The 23,277-nt window shown below is 53.5% G+C and overlaps 2 protein-coding genes across 3 annotated transcripts in view; one reads left to right on the top strand and one right to left on the bottom strand.

Moving 5' to 3' along the window:
- Nucleotides 1–17,107, bottom strand: part of LOC141074948 (uncharacterized) — a 157,679-nt gene extending 140,572 nt beyond the window's left edge. Inside the window, 4 exon segments of the mRNA XM_073562276.1 lie at nt 8,020–8,143; nt 15,358–15,537; nt 15,856–16,002; nt 16,950–17,107. Of these exon segments, the coding sequence (XP_073418377.1) occupies nt 8,020–8,143; nt 15,358–15,537; nt 15,856–15,933 (382 nt within the window). The 5' untranslated portion in view covers nt 15,934–16,002; nt 16,950–17,107.
- LOC141074931 (uncharacterized) overlaps nt 1–23,277 on the top strand; it is a 1,026,924-nt gene that overhangs the window by 866,535 nt on the left and 137,112 nt on the right. The window lies entirely within an intron of this gene.

The following is a 23,277-nucleotide window of genomic DNA, read 5'->3' as shown; positions in this document are numbered from 1 at the left end:
ACCTTGGAGTCTTATTTAAGATGTTTTATATCTGCTGATCAGGATGATTGGGTCTCATTTTTGCCCTTGGCCGAATTCGCGTTGAACAATAGAGCTTGTTCTGCCACTTTGATGTCACCCTTTTTCTGTAATTTTGGGTTTCATCCTCGATTCTCTTCAGGGCAAGTGGAATCTTCGTCCTGCCCAGGTGTGGACACTGTGGTTGAGAGAATGCAGCAGATATGGGACCAAGTGGTGGATAAGTTGTCACTCTCTCAGGAAAAGGCCCAGCGATTTTCCAACCAGCATAGGACCATTGGTCCCCGGTTTAAAGTGGGTGATATGGTTTGGTTGTCGTCTAAGAATATTCCTATGAAGCTTGCATCTCCAAAATTTAAGCCAAGATTTATTGGACCTTATAAGATTTTGGAGATTCTTAATCCTGTTTCTTTTCGATTGGCTCTTCCAGTTACGCTCAAGATCCATAATGTATTTAACAAATCTCTGTTGAAGAGGTTTGTTGAGCCAGTGGTTCCTATGGCAGCACCTCCTGACCCTGTGTTGGTTGAAGGCAACGTGGAAAATGAGGTAGAGAAAATATTGGATTCTCGTTTGGTTAGACTGAGACTCCAGTATTTGGTCAAATGGAATGGTTATGGCCAGGAGAATAATTCTTGGGTCTCTGCCTCTGATATTCATGCCAATAGATTGGTTCGTGCTTTTCACCGGGCCCATCCTGATCGGCCTGGTGGCGTGGGGGTACTGTTGCGAGTTCATTTTCTGGTCTACTAGTTGTGAGTTCTCCTTCCAGGCTCCCTCTGGTGGTAACAGGAGGTAGTGAGGCTGATTTAATCAGTAGAGATCTGCCACCTGATAATGAGGATGACGATTGGACCTCAGGAATTTCAGACTGGATTTAAGTCAGCCGACGCCCTATTCTGGTGCTGGCGATTCCTTCTAGCTTTTCAGCTCTTGGTGTTCAGCTCTGTTCCAGTCATTTCAAGCTAAGTTTTTCTGCTAATGTTCACACTTGATTTTGTTGGACTATTCAGATTTTTGTACGGTCAGCCAGCCCCGGCTGGGGCTGTGCTGAATTTCCACTCTTATTTATCTGTATTTGCCAATTTGCTTTTCGTCCCCTATTAGATTGGCCTCTTTTTGCTCTGTCTCAGAATATTTCAGAGTGCTGATATAGTGGGAGAAGTCTAGTGACTTCAGGGTTAATTATGCTATCAGAAGTGTTGGACATTATTTTTGTAGGGTTTTTGGCAGATTGCAGACAGTGTCTTTCCTTTCCTGTCCTTTCTAGTTAGTTTGGGCCCCATCGTTTGCTCAGCCTATTTTCCTGCCTGTGTTTGTGTTTTTATCTTGTTTCACCGTTAATTCATGTGTGGGGTCTGTCTTTCCTTTGGGGTCTGCTCTGGGGCAGTTAGTTTTCCCCTTTCTTGCTTTAGGCTTATTTAGTCCTCCGGCGGTGACGAGGCATCTAGGATCATCGTAGGAACGCTCCACGGCTGCTGCTAGTTATGTGGTTAGGATCAGGGATCTGCATAGCTACCAACCGCTCTGGTTTTTCTGGGACTTAGCTTGTTTTGTTTTTTCCTCCTCGGTGACCCATTCATAACAGGTGTGCATATAACAGCGTGACAGTGAGAGGCACAAACTCCCAGAAAACTCACTTGTACTGGGGTTTCAGTAGGGGCATCAGACTGGTTAGTGGATTGACCTTCCATAGCTGGCTGACTTGATGAACTGAACATCAGCTTCCCCCCCTCCTGCTATACATTAAATAGAATTGCTTCACCTGTCTTCCATCTGAATCGTCAGAAAAGGTGGCTCCCCTTTAAATTAGGATTCGGCGCCCTTTCTTTACAAATAGACCGGAAATCCGTTCCACGGTGGAATGCATGCACACGGGGTAATAGAGGCCACGTGTCCCCCCTCGAAACCGGAAGTCACTTCTGTGTTTATTGAAAACACACACCGGGACGCGCCATGCGAGTCGAGAGTCCCTATGGAAAGGAAACGGCCCATTACAGGGTCCATCGCCGTGGACCAGGTTGAGGGACCTCTTTGTTCAGCGGGGTGTGTGCCTCCGGACCCCCGGCAGAAGGAGAGAGATGACGAGGATCCCAACCCGATCCTCCTGCGTCCGGCCACCGGAGCTCCTGCTCCCTGGAAGTCAGGTACTCCTCTTCTGCGTCCGACCCTGATAGGGACAGGAAAAACACTGAAGGTTGGTGGAGGGAGGGGCCTTTTAACCTCTTGTATGTTCCTGTCCCTATCAAGGATAAACTCCTGATGGTGCTGTCAGGAGGGACGTCCTGGAAATAAGGGTTAATAAACAGGTGCTGCTGCGATCACCCAATCCATTTTTAGAGCTATAATTGGTGCGGTCTCAGACACAACCAATCATCGCTTGTCACATTAGATCTTTTTTATTGCAACTAAATTGCCAAGACGCTGGGATTGACTGTTCAGAATTGAGCGGCCAATCACAGAGATTGCCGATGCAGGGGGCGGTACGGCCACCATAGCAAAGAGCATGTTAAGTCTGCTGTCAGAAACTGCAGCCATCTGTACATGGTCACACTGTGATTCAGTGCGGTGACCGGAACATGTACGGCACATGTCGTGATGGGGTTAAGGGAGACCTAAACTTATTATTACCCCTCACCTTGTGCTGCCCGATGTCCCGGCAGGGCCAACACCTGCGTCACCATCCCACTTACATTGTTCTGATCAGACCCCATGAAGAGGAAGAACGGACCACCTGACATTTTGCTGTCATTGAGCCCCTGAGTCTAGGACCCCCGTCCCGTGTATTCTGGCTTCATGTGATAAGGCTCATTAACCCCTTCCTGATATCTGGTGTTCATGCATGGTGGATGCCAGGTGTGGGTTTGTGGAGCGAGCTCTGATTGCTGCTGTTTGATCACTTCACTGCCGCTGACACCTTGACAGTACCAGGTAAGCGGTTGGGTGTCCCATTCTGCTGCCAGTCAGTCACTTGATCACAGGGTCCCAGCAGTGGGTTGCTCATTTTTTTTTAAGAACAAAATTTTTTTTTAACCAATAAAAAATAACCATATTTGTCATCGCCACGTCAGGATTTATCTCACACGGTAAACGCCATAAAAAAAAAAAAAAATCACAAGTGTCCCCAAAATAGTCCTATAAAAACGTCAGCGCTCCATTCAAGAGAAGCCGTCACACAGCTCCGGGAACAGAAGACAAAGTGATGGGTCTAAGGGACAGGGCTGACTGACCAGGGAAATATATGCTAAGAAACCAACACACAAGATTGGTGTCACCATAACCGACCTGGAAGATCACAGCGAGGCCGCTCTTACCGCCCAAAAATACAGAGAAAGAAAACACAAAAAGTAAATGTGGAATTGCGGGTTTTCTATTAACGGATTCACTTCACTTTGAATATTTTCCAGTTTTTCAGCCCATTAAACGGGACAATGCAAAATCCATCCTGCAAAGAGCAGAACGTCTGCGCAAAGATAAAAAGTGTTATGTGTCATGGGAGAAAGGGAGGAGAAATGCAAAAAAGGAGATTTGCCCCATCAGGAAGAGGTTGGAACATTGATATTGATTCCTAGGATTGCTGCGTCCTGTAGGAGGCGCTAGAGACCCCGTCCTCTGCATCTGGGAAGAGGAAATGTATTTCCCATGGGGCATTCCATGGCCTATAACTCTCCGTACTCAGAACGGTCGCTCTCCTCAAGGAGAGACATTACCCACTATAGAGAGGAGAGCGCGGAGATCCGACCTCCAGTACGGAGAGTTGCGTGCTTCTCCGAATAGACGCAGCTAGGACACCTCCATGTCAGACTGACGGGTAATCGGCTCCACCACGTTCCATCTTTATGTCAGGACAGCGACTCGTGTCCCGAGGTCTGAGGCCGATATTTATCCAGGACTTTGTGCACAGAACGGAGAAAGTGATTTGTCACAAAGGAGAAGAGAGAGAGAAGGAGGAGTCCAAGGAAGATGACAAGTGTCAGCCAAAAGGGAGGAGCCGGACGCCGACCACGACTGATGACGACATTGAGCCTGCACCGATTCTGAGGGACGGACGAGCAACAGCAGATTAAGGTGAAAATCATCAGTAAATTAACCCCGACTCTGATGAGTAACAATCCACAACAGACTTAGAAAGACCTCACAGGAGAGAACGGACAGAAGGACGGGACATCTGCAGACAAAATGTGACCGATGCTCTAAGGAAGGAGAAAGATTCTGAAAGAAGAGAACGAAGACTCAAGACTGATGAAGACGAGACGACAGCGGAGAAACCGCGACTCACAGATCAGAAGAAAATATTCAGGGAAATTATCTGACCAAGAGGAGCACAGACCACTCCTCTCAGCTTCACACCTGAATGCACTTTGTAGCACATATATTGCATAGCACAAGTCTGCCAAGACCTTAGTCTGCAGTGTGTATACTAGAAGTGTGTATCTTAAAAGTGTGAGATGATATGAAAATATGAATTAATCCAGAATTGAACCAGAAGGGAACAGAAAGTAACTGGAAATAGTCACTGTAAACAATGTTTCTGTTTGCTTCCACTCTAACCCCTATAATCCTTCACTTTCTGATAACCCCACTAATCCCTACACCTAGTAAGGAACTGTTCATCTTTTCAATCCATCGCGCCTCTCCCTCAGATCTGTTCCTCATACAATCCTCTGTCTCCAAACACAGACAGCCCCCTCATGCCCTCTCCTGCTCCCACCTGCTAACACTCTCTCTGCTCCTCCTCACTGCCAGCGATATCTCTCCAAATCCTGGTCCTCCTCACCACAATCCCACAGTCATCTCTACCTCCCATCCACACCCAATCATAACTTTCCATAACCACTCCAACCTTATACACATTCGCCCAGCCCCACTAACAGGAGCTCTGTGAAACGCTCGCTCTGTCTGCAACAAACTTTCTTTCATCCATGATCTTTTTATTACTAACAAACTTTCCTTCCTCGCCATCACCGAAACCTGTCTCACCTCCTCTGACACAGCCTCTCCTGCTGCACTCTCATATGGTGGATTCCACCTTTCCCACACCCCCCCGCCCAAGCTGCAAGCATGGTGGAGGAGTTGGTTTTCTCCTGTCAGATAACTGCCCCTTCACCCCATTCCCCCGGCCCCCTCTGTTACCCTCCCTTCCTTCGAGGTGCACTCTGTGCGCATATACTCCCCCTCCAACCTCCAACTAGCTGTCATATACCGCGCTCCAGGGTCAGCTACCACCTTCTTTGACCACTTCACCACCTGGCTACTTCATTTCCTTTCCACTGATATCCCCACTATCATCTTGGGCGACTTCAACATCCCCATTGACACTTCCCTCTCAGCTGCCACGAAACTTCTATCTCTCACTTCCTCCTTCGGCCTCACTCAATGGTCTTCTGCAGCCACTCACAAAGATGGCCACACACTAGACCTCATCTTTACCTGCCTCTGCTCCCTATCTAGCCTCTCTAACTCACCTCTTCCTCTTTCTGACCACAACCTACTTACATTCTCTTCCCTCTCCTCCTCAGGTCCACAATCCCCACCTCAAAAACTCGCACACCCTCGCAGAAATCTTCAACACCTCGATCTACACTCACTTTCTGAATCCCTCCTCCCTCTTACAGACATAAGTTCCCTACACAATGCGGATGCCGCTCTATATAACATCACAATATCAGTAGCTCTGGAATCAGTTGCCCCTCTCAAACATACCAAAACTCGCAAAATCAACAGACAGCAGCTGGCACACCAGTCTGACCAAAGAACTGAGGCGGGCTTCCAGGGCTGCTGAGCGGAGATAGAAAAAATCCCACTCCAATGAGGACTTCATCACATTCAAACAGTCCCTCACTACTTTCAAGGCCACACTCGCTGCAGCAAAACAAACCTACTTCTCATCTCCTCCCTGTCTCACAACCCTAAACAGTTATTCAACACCTTCAATTCTCTCCTCCGACCCCAAGCACCTCCTCCCTCTCCACTCATCTCAGCTGAAGACTTTGCCTCATTTTAAAAGGAGAAGACTGATAACATCAGAGACAGTTTTGGTCAACAACCCCCAGTGCCCTTCCTCCTACCTGCCCTGCCCTCCTCCCCCAAAACCAACTTCTCCACCATTACAGAAGATCGACTCTCCACTCTACTCTCAAGATCACATCTCACCACCTGTGCACTTGACCCGATCCCATCCCACTTCATCCCAAACCTCACCACAGTCTTCATCCCAACCCTAACCCATCTCTTCAACCGATCACTAACAACTGGTGTATTCCCCTCAAGCTTCAAACATGCCTCCATCACACCTATCCTCAAAAAGCCCTCTCTTGACCCATCCTCTGTATCTAGCTATCGCCCTATATCACTTCTCCCCTATGCCTCAAAACTACTGGAACAACACGTCCATCTTGAATTATCCTCCCAACTCTCTTCTTGCTCCCTCTTTGACCACTTGCAATCCGGCTGCCGGCCACACCACTCCACTGAAACTGCCCTAACTAAGGTCACCAATGACCTACTAGCCACCAAGGCCAAGCGACACTACTCTGTCCTCCTCCTCCTGGACCTGTCCTCTGCCTTTGACACAGTGGACCATTCCCTATTACTACAGACCCTCTCATCTCTTGGTATCACAGACTTGGCCCTATCTTGGATTGCGTCATACCTAGCAGACCGGACATTCAGCGTCTCCCATTCGCACACCACCTCCTCACCGCGCCCCCTATCCGTCGGAGTCCCGCAAGGTTCAGTCCTAGGGCCCCTGCTCTTCTCAGTTTACACCTTCGGCCTCGGACAGCTCATAGAATCTCATGGCTTTCAGTATCATCTCTATGCTGATGACACACAGATCTACATCTCTGGACCAGATATCACCTCCCTACTAAACGGAATCCCTCAATGTCTGTCCGCTATTTCATCCTTCTTCTCCGCTAGATTTCTAAAACTTAATATGGACAAAACAGAATTAATCATCTTTCGCCCATCTCACGTGACCCCCCCCCCCCCCCCCCAACAGACCGATCCATTAAAGTAAACGGCTGCCCACTCTCTCCAGTCCCACAAGCTCGCTGCCTCGGGGTTATCCTTGACACTGATCTCTCTTTCAAACCACATATCCAAGCCCTTTCCGCTTCCTGCCGACTTCAACTCAAAAATATTTCACGGATCCGTTCATTCCTCAACCAAGAATCTGCAAAAACCCTAATCCATGCCCTCATCATCTCACGCCTTGACTACTGCAACCTCCAGCTCTGTGACCTCCCCTCTAACACTCTTGCACCCCTCCAATCTATTCTTAACTCTGATGCTTGACTAATCCACCTATCCCCCCGCTATTCCCAGGCCTCTCCCCTCTGTCAATCCCTGCACTGGCTCCCCATTACCCAAAGACTCCAGTTCAAAACCCTAACCATGACATACAAAGCCATCCACAACCTGAGTCCTCTGTAAATCTGTGACCTTGTCTCCCGGTACTTACCTGCAAGAAACCTCCGATCCTCACAAGATCTCCTTCTGTACTCCCGTCTTATCTCCTCTTCCCACAATCGCATACAAGATTTCTCCCGAGCATCCCCCTACTCTGGAACCACAACATATCGGACTCTCGCCTACAATGGAAACCTTCAAAAACAACTTGAAGACCGACCTCTGCCTACAACTTGCAGTAACCACCGATCCACCAAACCGCTGCATGACCAGCTCTACCCTCGCCTACTGTATCCTCACCCATTCCGTTGTAGATTGTGAGCCCTCGCGGGCAGGGTCCTCTCTCTTCCTGTACCTGTCGTGACTTGTATTGTTTAAGATTACAGTACATGTATGTATTATGTATACTCTTCGCATGTAACGCGCCATGGAATAAATGGTGCAATAATAATAAAATGAAAGCTGTTGTCAGACAGACAAAATGTAGAGAAAACCAGAGCAAGTCTGGAGAAAACTCATCTATTATAGGAGGACGCCGGAGAGACGTCATCACCTCCACCGGAGCCAACAAGGAGCCTCACTGCTCACCTCGTGGTGTAAGAGGCCGGAGCTCCTCCATCATCACGGCCTGGTACCGATCCTGGTGTCCTTCTAGATACTCCCACTCCTCCATGGAGAGATAGATAGCGACGTCCTGACACCTTATAGGAACCTGACAACAACGACACCTCCATCACCCAGAATCCTCCAGTGCTGTATAATGTCCCAGCAGTCACCTCTCCCCTCATCACCCAGAATCCTCCAGTGCCGTCCTGTATAATGTCCCAGCAGTCACCTCTCCGCTCATCACCCAGAATCCTCCAGTGCCCACCTGTATAATGTCCAAGCAGTCACCTCTCCTCTCATCACCCAGAATCCTCCAGTGCCGTCCTGTATAATGTCCCAGCAGTCACCTCTCCGCTCATCACCCAGAATCCTCCAGTGCCATCCTGTATAATGTCCCAACAGTCTCCTCTCCGCTCATCACCCAGAATCCTCCAGTGCCGTCCTGTATAATGTCCCAGCAGTCACCTCTCCGCTCATCACTCAGAATCCTCCAGTGCCATCCAGTATAATGTCCCTGCAGTCACCTCTCCGCTCATCACCCAGAATCCTTCAGTCCCCTCCTGTAAAATGTCCCAGCAGTCACCTCTCCTCTCATCACCCAGAATCATCCAGTGCCGTCCTGTTTAATGTCCCAGCAGTCACCTCTCCGCTCATCACCCAGAATCCTCCAGTGCCGTCCTGTATAATGTCCCAGCAGTCACCTCTCCGCTCATCACCCAGAATCCTCCAGTGCCGTCCTGTATAATGTCCCAGCAGTCACCTCTCCGCTCATCACCCAGAATCCTCCAGTGCCGTCCTGTATAATGTCCCAGCAGTCACCTCTCCGCTCATCAGCCAGAATCCTCCAGTGCCGTCCTGTATAATGTCCCAGCAGTCACCTCTCCGCTCATCACTCAGAATCCTCCAGTGCCATCCAGTATAATGTCCCAGCAGTCACCTCTCCGCTCATGACCCAGAATCCTTCAGTCCCCTCCTGTAAAATGTCCCAGCAGTCACCTCTCCGCTCAACACCCAGAATCCTCCAGTGCCGTCCAGTATAATGTCCCAGCAGTCACCTCTCCGCTCATCACCCAGAATCCTCCAGTGCCCTTCTGTATAATGTCCCAGCAGTCACCTCTCCTCTCATCACCCAGAATCATCCAGTGCCGTCCTGTTTAATGTCCCAGCAGTCACCTCTCCGCTCATCACCCAGAATCCTCTAGTGCCCTCCTGTATAATGTTCCAGCAGTCACCTCTCCGCTCAACACCCAGAATCCTCCAGTGCCCACCTGTATAATGTCCCAGCAGTCACCTCTCCGCTCATCACCCAGAATCCTCCAGTGCCCTCCTGTATAATGTTCCAGCAGTCACCTCTCCTCTCATCACCCAGAATCATCCAGTGCCGTCCTGTTTAATGTCCCAGCAGTCACCTCTCCGCTCATCACCCAGAATCCTCCAGTGCCGTCCTGTATAATGTCCCAGCAGTCACCTCTCCGCTCATCACCCAGAATCCTCCAGTGCCGTCCTGTATAATGTCCCAGCAGTCACCTCTCCGCTCATCACCCAGAATCCTCCAGTGCCGTCCTGTATAATGTCCCAGCAGTCACCTCTCCGCTCATCACCCAGAGTCCTCCAGTGCCGTCCTGTATAATGTCCCAGCAGTCACCTCTCCGCTCATCACTCAGAATCCTCCAGTGCCATCCAGTATAATGTCCCAGCAGTCACCTCTCCGCTCATGACCCAGAATCCTTCAGTCCCCTCCTGTAAAATGTCCCAGCAGTCACCTCTCCGCTCAACACCCAGAATCCTCCAGTGCCGTCCAGTATAATGTCCCAGCAGTCACCTCTCCGCTCATCACCCAGAATCCTCCAGTACCGTCCTGTATAATGTCCCAGCAGTCACCTCTCCTCTCATCACCCAGAATCATCCAGTGCCGTCCTGTTTAATGTCCCAGCAGTCACCTCTCCGCTCATCACCCAGAATCCTCTAGTGCCCTCCTGTATAATGTTCCAGCAGTCACCTCTCCGCTCATCACCCAGAATCCTCCAGTGCCCACCTGTATAATGTCCCAGCAGTCACCTCTCCGCTCATCACCCAGAATCCTCCAGTGCCCTCCTGTATAATGTTCCAGCAGTCACCTCTCCGCTCATCACCCAGAATCCTCCAGTCCTGTATAATGTCCAAACAGTCGCCTCTCCGCTCATCACCCAGAATCCTCTAGTGCCGTCCTGTATAATGTCCCAGCAGTCGCCTCTCCGCTCATCACCCAGAATCCTCCAGTGCCATCCTGTATAATGTCCCAACAGTCAACTCTCCGCTCATCACCCAGAATCCTCCAGTGCCATCCTGTATAATGTCCCAGCAGTCACCTCTCTGCTCATCACCCAGAATCCTCCAGTGCCGTCCTGTATAATGTCCCAGCAGTCACCTCTCCGCTCATCACTCAGAATCCTCCAGTGCCGTCCTGTATAATGTCCCAGCAGTCACCTCTCCGCTCATCACCCAGAATCCTCCAGTGCCCTCCTGTATAATGTTCCAGCAGTCACCTCTCCGCTCATCACCCAGAATCCTCCAGTCCTGTATAATGTCCCAACAGTCGCCTCTCCGCTCATCACCCAGAATCCTCCAGTGCCGTCCTGTATAATGTCCCAGCAGTCGCCTCTCCGCTCATCACCCAGAATCCTCCAGTGCCGTCCTGTATAATGTCCCAGCAGTCACCTCTCCGCTCATCACCCAGAATCCTCCAGTGCCATCCTGTATAATGTCCCAACTGTCGCCTCTCCGCTCATCACCCAGAATCCTCCAGTGCCGTCCTGTATAATGTCCCAGTCTCATCTCCGCTCATCACCCAGAATCCTCCAGTGCCGTCCTGTATAATGTCCCAGCAGTCACCTCTCCGTTCATCACACAGAATCCTCCAGTGCCCTCCTGTATAATGTCCCAGCAGTCACCTCTCCGCTCATCACTCAGAATCCTCCAGTGCCGTCCTGTATAATGTCCCAGTCTCCTCGCCGCTCATCACCCAGAATCCTCCAGTGTCGTCCTGTATAATGTCCCAGCAGTCACCTCTCCGTTCATCACCCAGAATCCTCCAGTGCCGTCCTGTATAATGTCCCAGCAGTCACCTCTCCGCTCATCACTCAGAATCCTCCAGTGCCGTCCTGTATAATGTCCCAGCAGTCTCCTCTCCGCTCATCACCCAGAATCCTCCAGTGCCGTCCTGTATAATGTCCCAGCAGTCACCTCTCCTCTCATCACCCAGAATCCTCCAGTGCCGTCCTGTATAATGTCCCAGCAGTCACCTCTCCGCTCATCACCCAGAATCCTCCAGTGCCGTCCTGTATAATGTCCCAGCAGTCACCTCTCCGCTCATCACCCAGAATCCTCCAGTGCCGTCCTGTATAATGTCCCAGCAGTCACCTCTCCTCTCATCACCCAGAATCCTCCAGTGCCGTCCTGTATAATGTCCCAGCAGTCACCTCTCCGCTCATCACCCAGAATCCTCCAGTGCCTTCCTGTATAATGTCCCAGCAGTCTTCTCTCCGCTCATAACCCAGAATCCTCCAGTGCCGTCCTGTATAATGTCCCAGCAGTCACCTCTCCTCTCATCACCCAGAATCCTCCAGTGCCGTCCTGTATAATGTCCCAGCAGTCACCTCTCCGCTCATCACTCAGAATCCTCCAGTGCCGTCCTGTATAATGTCCCAGCAGTCTCCTCTCCGCTCATCACCCAGAATCCTCCAGTGCCGTCCTGTATAATGTTCCAGCAGTCACCTCTCCGCTCATCACCCAGAATCCTCCAGTGCCGTCCTGTATAATGTCCCAGCAGTCACCTCTCCGCTCATCACCCAGAATCCTCCAGTGCCCTCCTGTATAATATCCCAGCAGTCACCTCTCCGCTCATCACCCAGAATCCTCCAGTGCCCTCCTGTATAATATCCCAGCTGTCACCTCTCCGCTCATCACCCAGAATCCTCCAGTCCTGTATAATGTCCAAACAGTCGCCTCTCCGCTCATCACCCAGAATCCTCTAGTGCCGTCCTGTATAATGTCCCAGCAGTCGCCTCTCCGCTCATCACCCAGAATCCTCCAGTGCCATCCTGTATAATGTTCCAGCAGTCACCTCTCCGCTCATCACCCAGAATCCTCCAGTCCTGTATAATGTCCCAACAGTCGCCTCTCCGCTCATCACCCAGAATCCTCTAGTGCCGTCCTGTATAATGTCCCAGCAGTCGCCTCTCCGCTCATCACCCAGAATCCTCCAGTGCCATCCTGTATAATGTTCCAGCAGTCACCTCTCCGCTCATCACCCAGAATCCTCCAGTCCTGTATAATGTCCCAACAGTCGCCTCTCCGCTCATCACCCAGAATCCTCCAGTGCCGTCCTGTATAATGTCCCAGCAGTCGCCTCTCCGCTCATCACCCAGAATCCTCCAGTGCCGTCCTGTATAATGTCCCAGCAGTCACCTCTCCGCTCATCACCCAGAATCCTCCAGTGCCATCCTGTATAATGTCCAAAAAGTCGCCTCTCCGCTCATCACCCAGAATCCTCCAGTGCCGTCCTGTATAATGTCCCAGCAGTCACCTCTCCGCTCATCACTCAGAATCCTCCAGTGCCGTCCTGTATAATGTCCCAGCAGTCGCCTCACCGCTCATCACCCAGAATCCTCCAGTGCCGTCCTGTATAATGTCCCAGCAGTCACCTCTCCGCTCATCACTCAGAATCCTCCAGTGCCGTCCTGTATAATGTCCCAGTCTCCTCTCCGCTCATCACCCAGAATCCTCCAGTGCCGTCCTGTATAATGTCCCAGCAGTCACCTCTCCGTTCATCACCCAGAATCCTCCAGTGCCGTCCTGTATAATGTCCCAGCAGTCACCTCTTCGCTCATCACCAAGAATCCTCCAGTGCCCTCCTGTATAATGTCCCAGCAGTCACCTCTCCGCTCATCACTCAGAATCCTCCAGTGCCGTCCTGTATAATGTCCCAGTCTCCTCTCCGCTCATCACCCAGAATCCTCCAGTGCCGTCCTGTATAATGTCCCAGCAGTCACCTCTCCGTTCATCACCCAGAATCCTCCAGTGCCGTCCTGTATAATGTCCCAGCAGTCACCTCTCCGCTCATCACCCAGAATCCTCCAGTGCCGTCCTGTATAATGTCCCAGTCTCCTCTCCGCTCATCACCCAGAATCCTCCAGTGCCGTCCTGTATAATGTCCCAGCAGTCACCTCTCCGTTCATCACCCAGAATCCTCCAGTGCTCTCCTGTATAATGTCCCAGCAGTCACCTCTCCGCTCATCACTCAGAATCCTCCAGTGCCGTCCTGTATAATGTCCCAGTCTCCTCTCCGCTCATCACCCAGAATCCTCCAGTGCCGTCCTGTATAATGTCCCAGCAGTCACCTCTCCTCTCATCACCCAGAATCCTCCAGTGCCGTCCTGTATAATGTCCCAGCAGTCACCTCTCCGCTCATCACCCAGAATCCTCCAGTGCCGTCCTGTATAATGTCCCAGCAGTCACCTCTCCGCTCATCACCCAGAATCCTCCAGTGCCGTCCTGTATAATGTCCCAGCAGTCACCTCTCCGCTCATCACCCAGAATCCTCCAGTGCCGTCCTGTATAATGTCCCAGCAGTCACCTCTCCTCTCATCACCCAGAATCCTCCAGTGCCGTCCTGTATAATGTCCCAGCAGTCACCTCTCCGCTCATCACCCAGAATCCTCCAGTGCCGTCCTGTATAATGTCCCAGCAGTCACCTCTCCGCGCATCACCCAGAATCCTCCAGTGCCGTCCTGTATAATGTCCCAGCAGTCACCTCTCCTCTCATCACCCAGAATCCTCCAGTGCCGTCCTGTATAATGTCCCAGCAGTCACCTCTCCGCTCATCACCCAGAATCCTCCAGTGCCGTCCTGTATAATGTCCCAACAGTCACCTCTCCGCTCATCACCCAGAATCCTCCAGTGACGTCCTGTATAATGTCCCAGCAGTCACCTCTCCGCTCATCACCCAGAATCCTCCAGTGCCGTCCTGTATAATGTCCCAGCAGTCTCCTCTCCGCTCATCACCCAGAATCCTCCAGTGTCCTCCTCTATAATGTCCCAGCAGTCACCTCTCCGCTCATCACCCAGAATCCTCCAGTACCGTCCTGTATAATGTCCCAGCAGTCTCCTCTCCGCTCATCACTCAGAATCCTCCAGTACCGTCCTGTATAATGTCCCAGCAGTCACCTCTCCGCTCATCACCCAGAATCCTCCAGTGCCGTCCTGTATAATGTCCCAGCAGTCACCTCTCCGCTCGTCACCCAGAATCCTCCAGTACCGTCCTGTTTAATGTCCCAGCAGTCACCTCTCCGCTCATCACCCAGAATCCTCCAGTACCGTCCTGTGTAATGTCCCAGCAGTCACCTCTCCGCTCATCACCCAGAATCCTCCAGTGCCGTCCTGTATAATGTCCCAGCAGTCACCTCTCCGCTCGTCACCCAGAATCCTCCAGTGCCGTCCTGTATAATGTCCCAGCAGTCACCTCTCCGCTCGTCACCCAGAATCTTCCAGTGCTGTCCTGTATAATGTCCCAGCAGTCACCTCTCCGCTCGTCACCCAGAATCCTCCAGTACCGTCCTGTTTAATGTCCCAGCAGTCACCTCTCCGCTCATCACCCAGAATCCTCCAGTACCGTCCTGTGTAATGTCCCAGCAGTCACCTCTCCGCTCGTCACCCAGAATCCTCCAGTGCCGTCCTGTATAATGTCTCAGCAGTCACCTCTCCGCTCGTCACCCAGAATCCTCCAGTGCCGTCCTGTTTAATGTCCCAGCAGTCACCTCTCCGCTCATCACCCAGAATCCTCCAGTGCCGTCCTGTATAATGTCCCAGCAGTCACCTCTCCGCTCGTCACCCAGAATCCTCCAGTACCGTCCTGTTTAATGTCCCAGCAGTCACCTCTCCGCTCATCACCCAGAATCCTCCAGTGCCGTCCTGTATAATGTCCCAGCAGTCACCTCTCCGCTCGTCACCCAGAATCCTCCAGTGCCGTCCTGTATAATGTCCCAGCAGTCACCTCTCCGCTCATCACCCAGAATCCTCCAGTGCCGTCCTGTGTAATGTCCCAGCAGTCACCTCTCCGCTCGTCACCCAGAATCCTCCAGTGCCGTCCTGTATAATGTCCCAGCAGTCACCTCTCCGCTCATCACCCAGAATCCTCCAGTGCCGTCCTGTATAATGTCCCAGCAGTCACCTCTCCGCTCATCACCCAGAATCCTCCAGTGCTCTCCTGTATAATGTCCCAGCAGTCACCTCTCCTCTCATCACCCAGAATCCCCCAGTCCTGTATAATGTCCCAGCAGTCACCTCTCCGCTCAGCAGCTCGATCATCTTGTTGCTGAGCTCCAGGATCTTCTTGTTCCTCTCATGTATTGGGGAGTGCGGGGGAGGCTCTGTGATGGGGCCCGGGCTCCGCCCTCCTGACTCCTGGAGATGGATGATGGGAGTCACACAGTCCCCCGGTGTCTTCCTCACTATGGTGTAATCCTGTGTATGGAGAGAGACACTTAGGGAGAAGAATTCCTTCCCGACTCCAGATCTGACAATCAGTAGAAATCCCGGGATCAATAACCGTCTCCAGTAATCTGGGGCCATAACCGGGAATATTATTATACTCCGGACAGACATCCCGGCCCCTCTACAGCTCTTATAGGGAATCCCCATGACAACTCCTCCGGGCAGAGAGCTCCACAGAATCCCTGCTCTTACAGTAGAGAATCCTTCTCTCCTATTCTGGATTTCCTCTTCCCGGTGTCGGACTCGTCACATCACACAATAAAGCTGATAGAAATGTAGAGGAGTTACCTCTCCGCTCAGCAGGGAGATGATCTCCAGGGCGCAGTGGAATAATCTCCCGGTGGTCTCATTCCTGTCCTCGTCCATCCTCGGGGGTCATTCAGGAGAGGAGGGATGAGCACTGGATCAGCTGGAGGGATCTCGTCCTGCCGGCGTCTTCATGATGAAGGAGAAGATGGAAATCACAGGGGACGAGAGAACGACAATCACTAAATTCTGCCCAAATATCAACATTTATCAGGAAGAATCTGGAGGAAAAGCCACAAAACTCCACCGCGGCCTCCTCCACCGATCTGACCGCTCACCATCAGCCTCGTAGGAGGAGGACGGTCACCGTGGTAACTGCACCTCCAGGGGGGGACGGTCACCGTGGTAACTGCACCTCCAGGGGGGGACGGTCACCGTGGTAACTGCACCTCCAGGGGGGGACGGTCACCGTGGTAACTGCACCTCCAGCGGGGGACGGTCACCGTGGTAACTGCACCTCCAGGGGGGGAAGGTCACCGTGGTAACTGCACCTCCAGGGGGGGACGGTCACCGTGGTAACTGCACCTCCAGGGGGGGACGGTCACCGTGGTAACTGCACCTCCAGGGGGGGAAGGTCACCGTGGTAACTGCACCTCCAGGGGGGGAAGGTCACCGTGGTAACTACACCGCCAGCGGGGGACGGTCACCGTGGTAACTACACCGCCAGCGGGGGACGGTCACCGTGGTAACTGCACCGCCAGGGGGGGACGGTCACCGTGGTAACTACACCGCCAGCGGGGGACGGTCACCGTGGTAACTACACCGCCAGCGGGGGACGGTCACCGTGGTAACTACACCGCCAGCGGGGGACGGTCACCGTGGTAACTACACCGCCAGCGGGGGACGGTCACCGTGGTAACTACACCGCCAGCGGGGGACGGTCACCGTGGTAACTCCACCTCCAGCAGGGGGCCGTGAGGTGAGGAGGAGACGCTGCACATCCCCCATACAATGCTGCCCGTCCCCAACACTGAGGAGCCGCAGTCACATGGAGCAGGAGCCTCCACAGGAACAGCTCTGATCTCCCCCCACACTCTCCTCTCACAGATTCACCACAAACCCTCCTGTCATCTCACCGGAATGTCGGGAACCGGAAATCTGCTGCTGGCTGACCCCAGAGAACACGAGCTGCGCACACCCGGGACGGAGCGGCTGCACTGAGTCATGTGATCAGGGGGCGGGGCTCAGGAGAGAACAGGTGAAGGCCATGTGGTGACGTAACCGTCATGTGATCAGCGGGCGGGGCTCATGAGAAAAGTGGTGACGTCACCGTTATGTCATCGGGGGCGGGGCTCAGCACAGCGCTGGTGACCTCCTGTGGTGACTGTGGGTAGTGCAGTGTCCGGTTGTCGGTGTTGCTCGGGGTCACGGTGTCGGTTCCTTGATGTTGATCTTAGTAGAAATCCGTCTCTTGTGAGATAATTGTTGCTGAAGACGAGTGGAGTCTTCTGCGGTCAGGACTCCATGAGCGGTCAGTCCTTCTGATAACTGCAGGCAGAGGACTGGAGGGGGTCAGTGACCTCAAAGGAGCCGCCCTCGTCCCTGCAGGGGATATAAGAACTGGGAGAAGTGTCTGTGACTGGGAAGGATGACTGGAGGAGAGATGAGAGCAGACTGGAGCCGGCCAGGATGTCAGGGGTAAATCAGAGGAACTAGACCCCGAGCTGTGGCTGTGATCTCTGATAGGATGAGGCCGCAGAGAGCGCTGGAGTCTCCGGACTTGGTGTAACGCTTCCCTCCTCTCTGACACCGCCGCCTCATGCAGGAATGATAGGAGGAGACTGCAGAGATTGTGGAGCAGCATCCTCCGTGGGGTTAATCACTGTGTCCTGTGCTCCCCGTGCCATGGACTCCCAAGATGCCTCTGCCCCCATGAGGAGCACGAGTCGTGTACACGTCCTCCCTCCGGGGACAGAGAATCACCTGCGGCTTCATGATCCGCCCCAGGTAGAGCCGACAGCATCACACCGGCCCCGACCCCAGTGATCTCATCGCTCTCGTTACCCAGGTCCGGCCCCCAGTGAGCTCATCGCTCTCGTTACCCAGGTCCGGCCCCCAGTGAGCTCATCGCTCTCGTTACCCAGGTCTGGACCCCAGTGAGCTCATCGCTCTCGTTACCCAGGTCCGGCCCCCAGTGAGCTCATCGCTCTCGTTACCCAGGTCCGGACCCCAGTGAGCTCGTCGCTCTCGTTACCCAGGTCCGGCCCCCAGTGAGCTCGTCGCTCTCGTTACCCAGGTGCGGCCCCCAGTGAGCTCATCGCTCTCGTTACCCAGGTGCGGACCCCAGTGAGCTCGTCGCTCTCGTTACCCAGGTGCGGACCCCAGTGAGCTCGTCGCTCTCGTTACCCAGGTGCAGACCCCAGTGAGCTCGTCGCTCTCGTTACCCAGGTGCGGTCCCCAGTGAGCTCGTTGTTCTCGTTACCCAGGTGCGGACCCCAGTGAGCTCATCGCTCTCGTTACCCAGGTGCGGCCCCCAGTGAGCTCATCGCTCTCGTTACCCAGGTGCGGCCCCCAGTGAGCTCATCGCTCTCGTTACCCAGGTCCGGCCCCCAGTGAGCTCGTCGCTCTCGTTACCCAGGTGCGGACCCCAGTGAGCTCGTCGCTCTCGTTACCCAGGTGCGGACCCCAGTGAGCTCGTCGCTCTCGTTACCCAGGTGCGGACCCCAGTGAGCTCGTCGTTCTCGTTACCCAGGTCCGGCCCCCAGTGAGCTCGTCGCTCTCGTTACCCAGGTCCGGACCCCAGTGAGCTCGTCGCTCTCGTTACCCAGGTCCGGACCCCAGTGAGCTCGTCGCTCTCGTTACCCAGGTGCGGCCCCCAATGAGCTCGTCGCTCTCGTTACCCAGGTGCGGCCCCCAGTGAGCTCGTCGCTCTCGTTACCCAGGTGCGGCCCCCAGTGAGCTCGTCGCTCTCGTTACCCAGGTGCGGCCCCCAGTGAGCTCGTCGCTCTCGTTACCCAGGTGCGGCCCCCATTGAGCTCATCGCTCTCGTTACCCAGGTGCGGACCCCAGTGACCTCATCGCTCTCGTTACCCAGGTGCGGACCCCAGTGAGCTCATCGCTCTCGTTACCCAGGTGCGGCCCCCATTGAGCTCATCGCTCTCGTTACCCAGGTGCGGACCCCAGTGAGCTCATCGCTCTCGTTACCCAGGTGCGGACCCCAGTGAGCTCATCGCTCTCGTTACCCAGGTCCGGACCCCAGTGACCTCATCGCTCTCGTTACCCAGGTGCGGACCCCAGTGAGCTCATCGCTCTCGTTACCCAGGTGCGGACCCCAGTGACCTCATCGCTCTCGTTACCCAGGTGCGGCCCCCATTGAGCTCATCGCTCTCGTTACCCAGGTGCGGACCCCAGTGACCTCATCGCTCTCGTTACCCAGGTGCGGACCCCAGTGAGCTCATCGCTCTCGTTACCCAGGTGCGGCCCCCAGTGAGCTCATCGCTCTCGTTACCCAGGTCCGGCCCCCAGTGAGCTCATCGCTCTCGTTACCCAGGTCCGGCCCCCAGTGAGCTCATCGCTCTCGTTACCCAGGTCCGGCCCCCAGTGAGCTCATCGCTCTCTTTACCCAGGTGCGGCCCCCAGTGAGCTCATCGCTCTCGTTACCCAGGTCCGGCCCCCAGTGAGCTCATCGCTCTCGTTACCCAGGTGCGGCCCCCAGTGAGCTCATCGCTCTCGTTACCCATGTGCGGCCCTCAGTGAGCTCATCGCTCTCATTACCCAGGTCCGGACCCCAGTGAGCTCATCGCTCTCGTTACCCAGGTGCGGCCCCCAGTGAGCTCATCGCTCATGTTATCCAGGTCCGGACCCGTGAGGTCGTCGCTCTCGTTACCCAGGTGCGGCCCCCAGTGAGCTCATCGCTCTCGTTACCCAGGTCCGGCCCCCAGTGAGCTCATCGCTCTCGTTACCCAGGTGCGGCCCCCAGTGAGCTCATCGCTCTCGTTACCCATGTGCGGCCCCCAGTGAGCTCATCGCTCTCGTTACCCATGTGCGGCCCCCAGTGAGCTCATCGCTCTCATTACCCAGGTCCGGACCCCAGTGAGCTCATCGCTCTCGTTACCCAGGTGCGGCCCCCAGTGAGCTCATCGCTCATGTTATCCAGGTCCGGACCCGTGAGGTCGTCGCTCTCGTTACCCAGGTCCGGACCCCAGTGATCTCATCGCTCTCATTACTCAGGTGCAGTCCCCAGTGAGCACATCGCTCTCGTTCCCCAGTTCCGGACCCCAGTGAGCTCATCGCTCTCGTTACCCAGGTGCGGCCCCCAGTGAGCTCATCGCTCTCGTTACCCAGGTGCGGCCCCCAGTGAGCTCATCGCTCATGTTATCCAGGTCCGGACCCGTGAGGTCGTCGCTCTCGTTACCCAGGTCCGGACCCCAGTGATCTCATCGCTCTCATTACTCAGGTGCAGTCCCCAGTGAGCACATCGCTCTCGTTACCCAGGTCCGGACCCCAGTGAGCTCATCGCTCTCGTTACCCAGGTGCGGCCCCCAGTGAGCTCATCGCTCTCGTTACCCAGGTGCGGCCCCCAGTGAGCTCATCGCTCATGTTATCCAGGTCCGGACCCGTGAGGTCGTCGCTCTCGTTACCCAGGTCCGGACCCCAGTGATCTCATCGCTCTCATTACTCGGTGCAGTCCCCAGTGAGCTCGTCGCTCTCGTTACCCAGGTCCGGACCCCAGTGAGCTCATCGCTCTCGTTACCCAGGTGCGGCCCCCAGTGAGCTCATCGCTCATGTTATCCAGGTCCGGACCCGTGAGGTCGTCGCTCTCGTTACCCAGGTCCGGACCCCAGTGAGGTCATCGCTCTCGTTACCCAGGTGTGGCCCCCAGTGAGCTCATCGCTCATGTTATCCAGGTCCGGACCCGTGAGGTCGTTGCTCTCGTTACCCAGGTCCGGACCCCAGTGAGCTTATTAAGATGGCTCTGGAGGAGTAGCGAAACCTGCTGGAGGGCGCAGTCTATCCAGTGGTCATTTACACTGACCACAAGAACCTGGCATACCTCCTGTCGGCTCAGGTACTGAATCTACGCCAATCCTGGTGGTCTCTTTTTTTCTCGCTTTAACTTTTTGTTACATTTCAGGTCCGGTGACAAGAATGTCAGAGCTGATGCCCTCTCTCGCTCATTTCTGTCCAGGGATCAATTGAAGGAGCCTTAATTTATCATCGAACTGTCCAAGATGGTTACTGTCGCTCCAGTCAGCCTGTCGTGAATTCCGCCTGGGAAGACCCTTGTGGCTAAGTCCGAGAAGGAGTGAGTTTTGTCATAGGGCCACTCGTCCAAGGTGGCTGGTCACGCGGGACAAAGGAATACAATACAATGGATTTCTCGCTATTACAGGTGGCCATCCATGAGGAGGGAGATCTATGCTTATGTGGCTGCCTGTCCGATTTGTGCCCGCAATAAAGTCCTCAGTAACTTCCTACTGTTCCCCTTTTGCCGTTATCTGTGCCTTCTGGTCCCTGGCAGCACATAGCAATGGACTTCATTACAAATTTGCCAGTATCCGAGGGTTACACCGTCATATGGATAGTTGTGGATCACTTTTCCAAAATAGCGCATTTTACCTCATTGTCGGCCCTTCCGGCTGCTCCTGAACTGGCTGACAGCTTCTTCAAACATATTTTCTGCCTGCACGGATTTCCTCGTCACATTGTGACCGAGGTTTGCAGTTCACTCCCAGATTCTAATGAACGCTCTGTAGACATCTGGATATCGTCTTGGATTTCTCCTTGTCCTATCAGCCTCAGTTCAATGGGCAAGTGGAGAATGTCAACCAGGTCCTGAGCAACTACCTGCGACATTTCTTTAATGCTCACCATGATGATTGGGTGAAATTACTTCCCTGGGCTGAGCTCTCATACAACTATCACGTGGGTTGAGCCTCGGGACAGTCTCCTTTCTACGCTGTGTTCGGTCAGCAACCCAAGGTTCCCCTCCCGGTTATGGCTCCTTCTGATGTTCCTGCGGCAGATGTCCTCTCCAAGGATTTTGTAAAGTTGTGGGAGTACACCAAAGCCACTTTAGAAGCATACTCCGCCCATATGAAGAGACATGCAGATAAAACTTATTATCTTTCCTACATCTCACGTATCCTCCCTACCCGATCTATTATGATAAACGGCATCACGCTCTCTCCAGCACCTGAAATCCGCTGCCTCGGAGTAACTCTCAACTCTGCCCTGTCCTTCAAACCATACGTCCAAACTCTTGCCACCTCCTGTCGCCTCCAACTCAAAAATATTTCCAGAATCCGTCGCTTTCTCAGCCCTCAATCTACTAAAACTCTTGTACATGCCCTCATTATCTCCCGCCTTGACTACTGCAACACTCTCCTCTGTGGCCTCCCTGCTATCTCTCTTGCACCACTCCAGTCTGTTCGCAACTCTGCTGCCCGACTAATCCACCTCTCTCCTCGCTACTCCCGTCTCTCCCCTCTGCAAATCACTCCACTGGCTCCCAATTCACCAACGAAACCAGTTCAAACTACTGTGAGAAGTATGGGGGAATCGTGGATGAGGGCAGGTATATCTCACCCAGATACCTTTTCTATGTGGCCTAGTCTGGTCAGTATATCACCTGGTTACTAATGAGTAATGGGAGGCAGATAGAAAAGGATGCCAGGTGGTTGTGTGAGTGTCTCAGCTTGGGGAACACAGAGAGCCTGTCTGTGTGAGAGACACTTGTGAGTGAAAGCAGTGCTCACGGTAACCGTGGTTGAGCTGGACAGGAGAAGCCCTCCAGTTGGTAGTTAGTTCGGACCCTGTTTAGTGCCAGACAGGCAAGGATTTCTTTTATGTTTTATTCCCTGCATGTTTTGGCTTTCACCTTAAATAAACCTGACCCAGTGTCAGTTATGTCCGGATCCTGGCTGTGCATCTGAGTTTCATGCTAAACCCACGTGGCCTTTGACCCCAGCAAAGGCGATCCCGGAGTGTTTTATCACATAACACTGACCTACAAAGCCATCCACAACCTGCCCCCTCCCTATATCTCTGAACTAATCTCCCAATATCCTCCCAAGACCTCCTACTCTCCTCCACTCTTATTCGTTCCTCACACAACCGCCTCCAAGATTTCTCTCGAATATCCCCTATCCTCTGGAACTGCATGCCTCAACACGTCCGATCATCCACCACCCTCGGATCCTTCAAACGGAACCTGAAAACCCATCTTTTCAGGAAAGCTTATAGCCTGCAATAACCATTCTGCCGCCTCATCACCGCCTGAGCTGCCGCCTCCTCACCACCAGAGCTGCTGCACCCCCGACCTTCTGTCTCTTCCCCACTATCCCGTAGAATGTAAGTCTACAAGGACAGGATCCTCTCCCCTCTGTACCAGTCTGTCATTGTAATTTTGTTTACTGTTAACGATATCTATAACTTTGTATGTAACCCCCCTTCTCTTAATGG

This window comes from Dendrobates tinctorius, unplaced genomic scaffold, assembly GCF_039654945.1.
Source record: "Dendrobates tinctorius isolate UK_male_01 unplaced genomic scaffold, ASM3965494v1 ptg000342l, whole genome shotgun sequence".
NCBI lineage: Eukaryota > Metazoa > Chordata > Amphibia > Anura > Dendrobatidae > Dendrobates > Dendrobates tinctorius.
The sequence above is the reverse complement of the archived record's forward strand: the minus strand, read 5'-3'. Positions and strand labels throughout refer to the sequence as shown.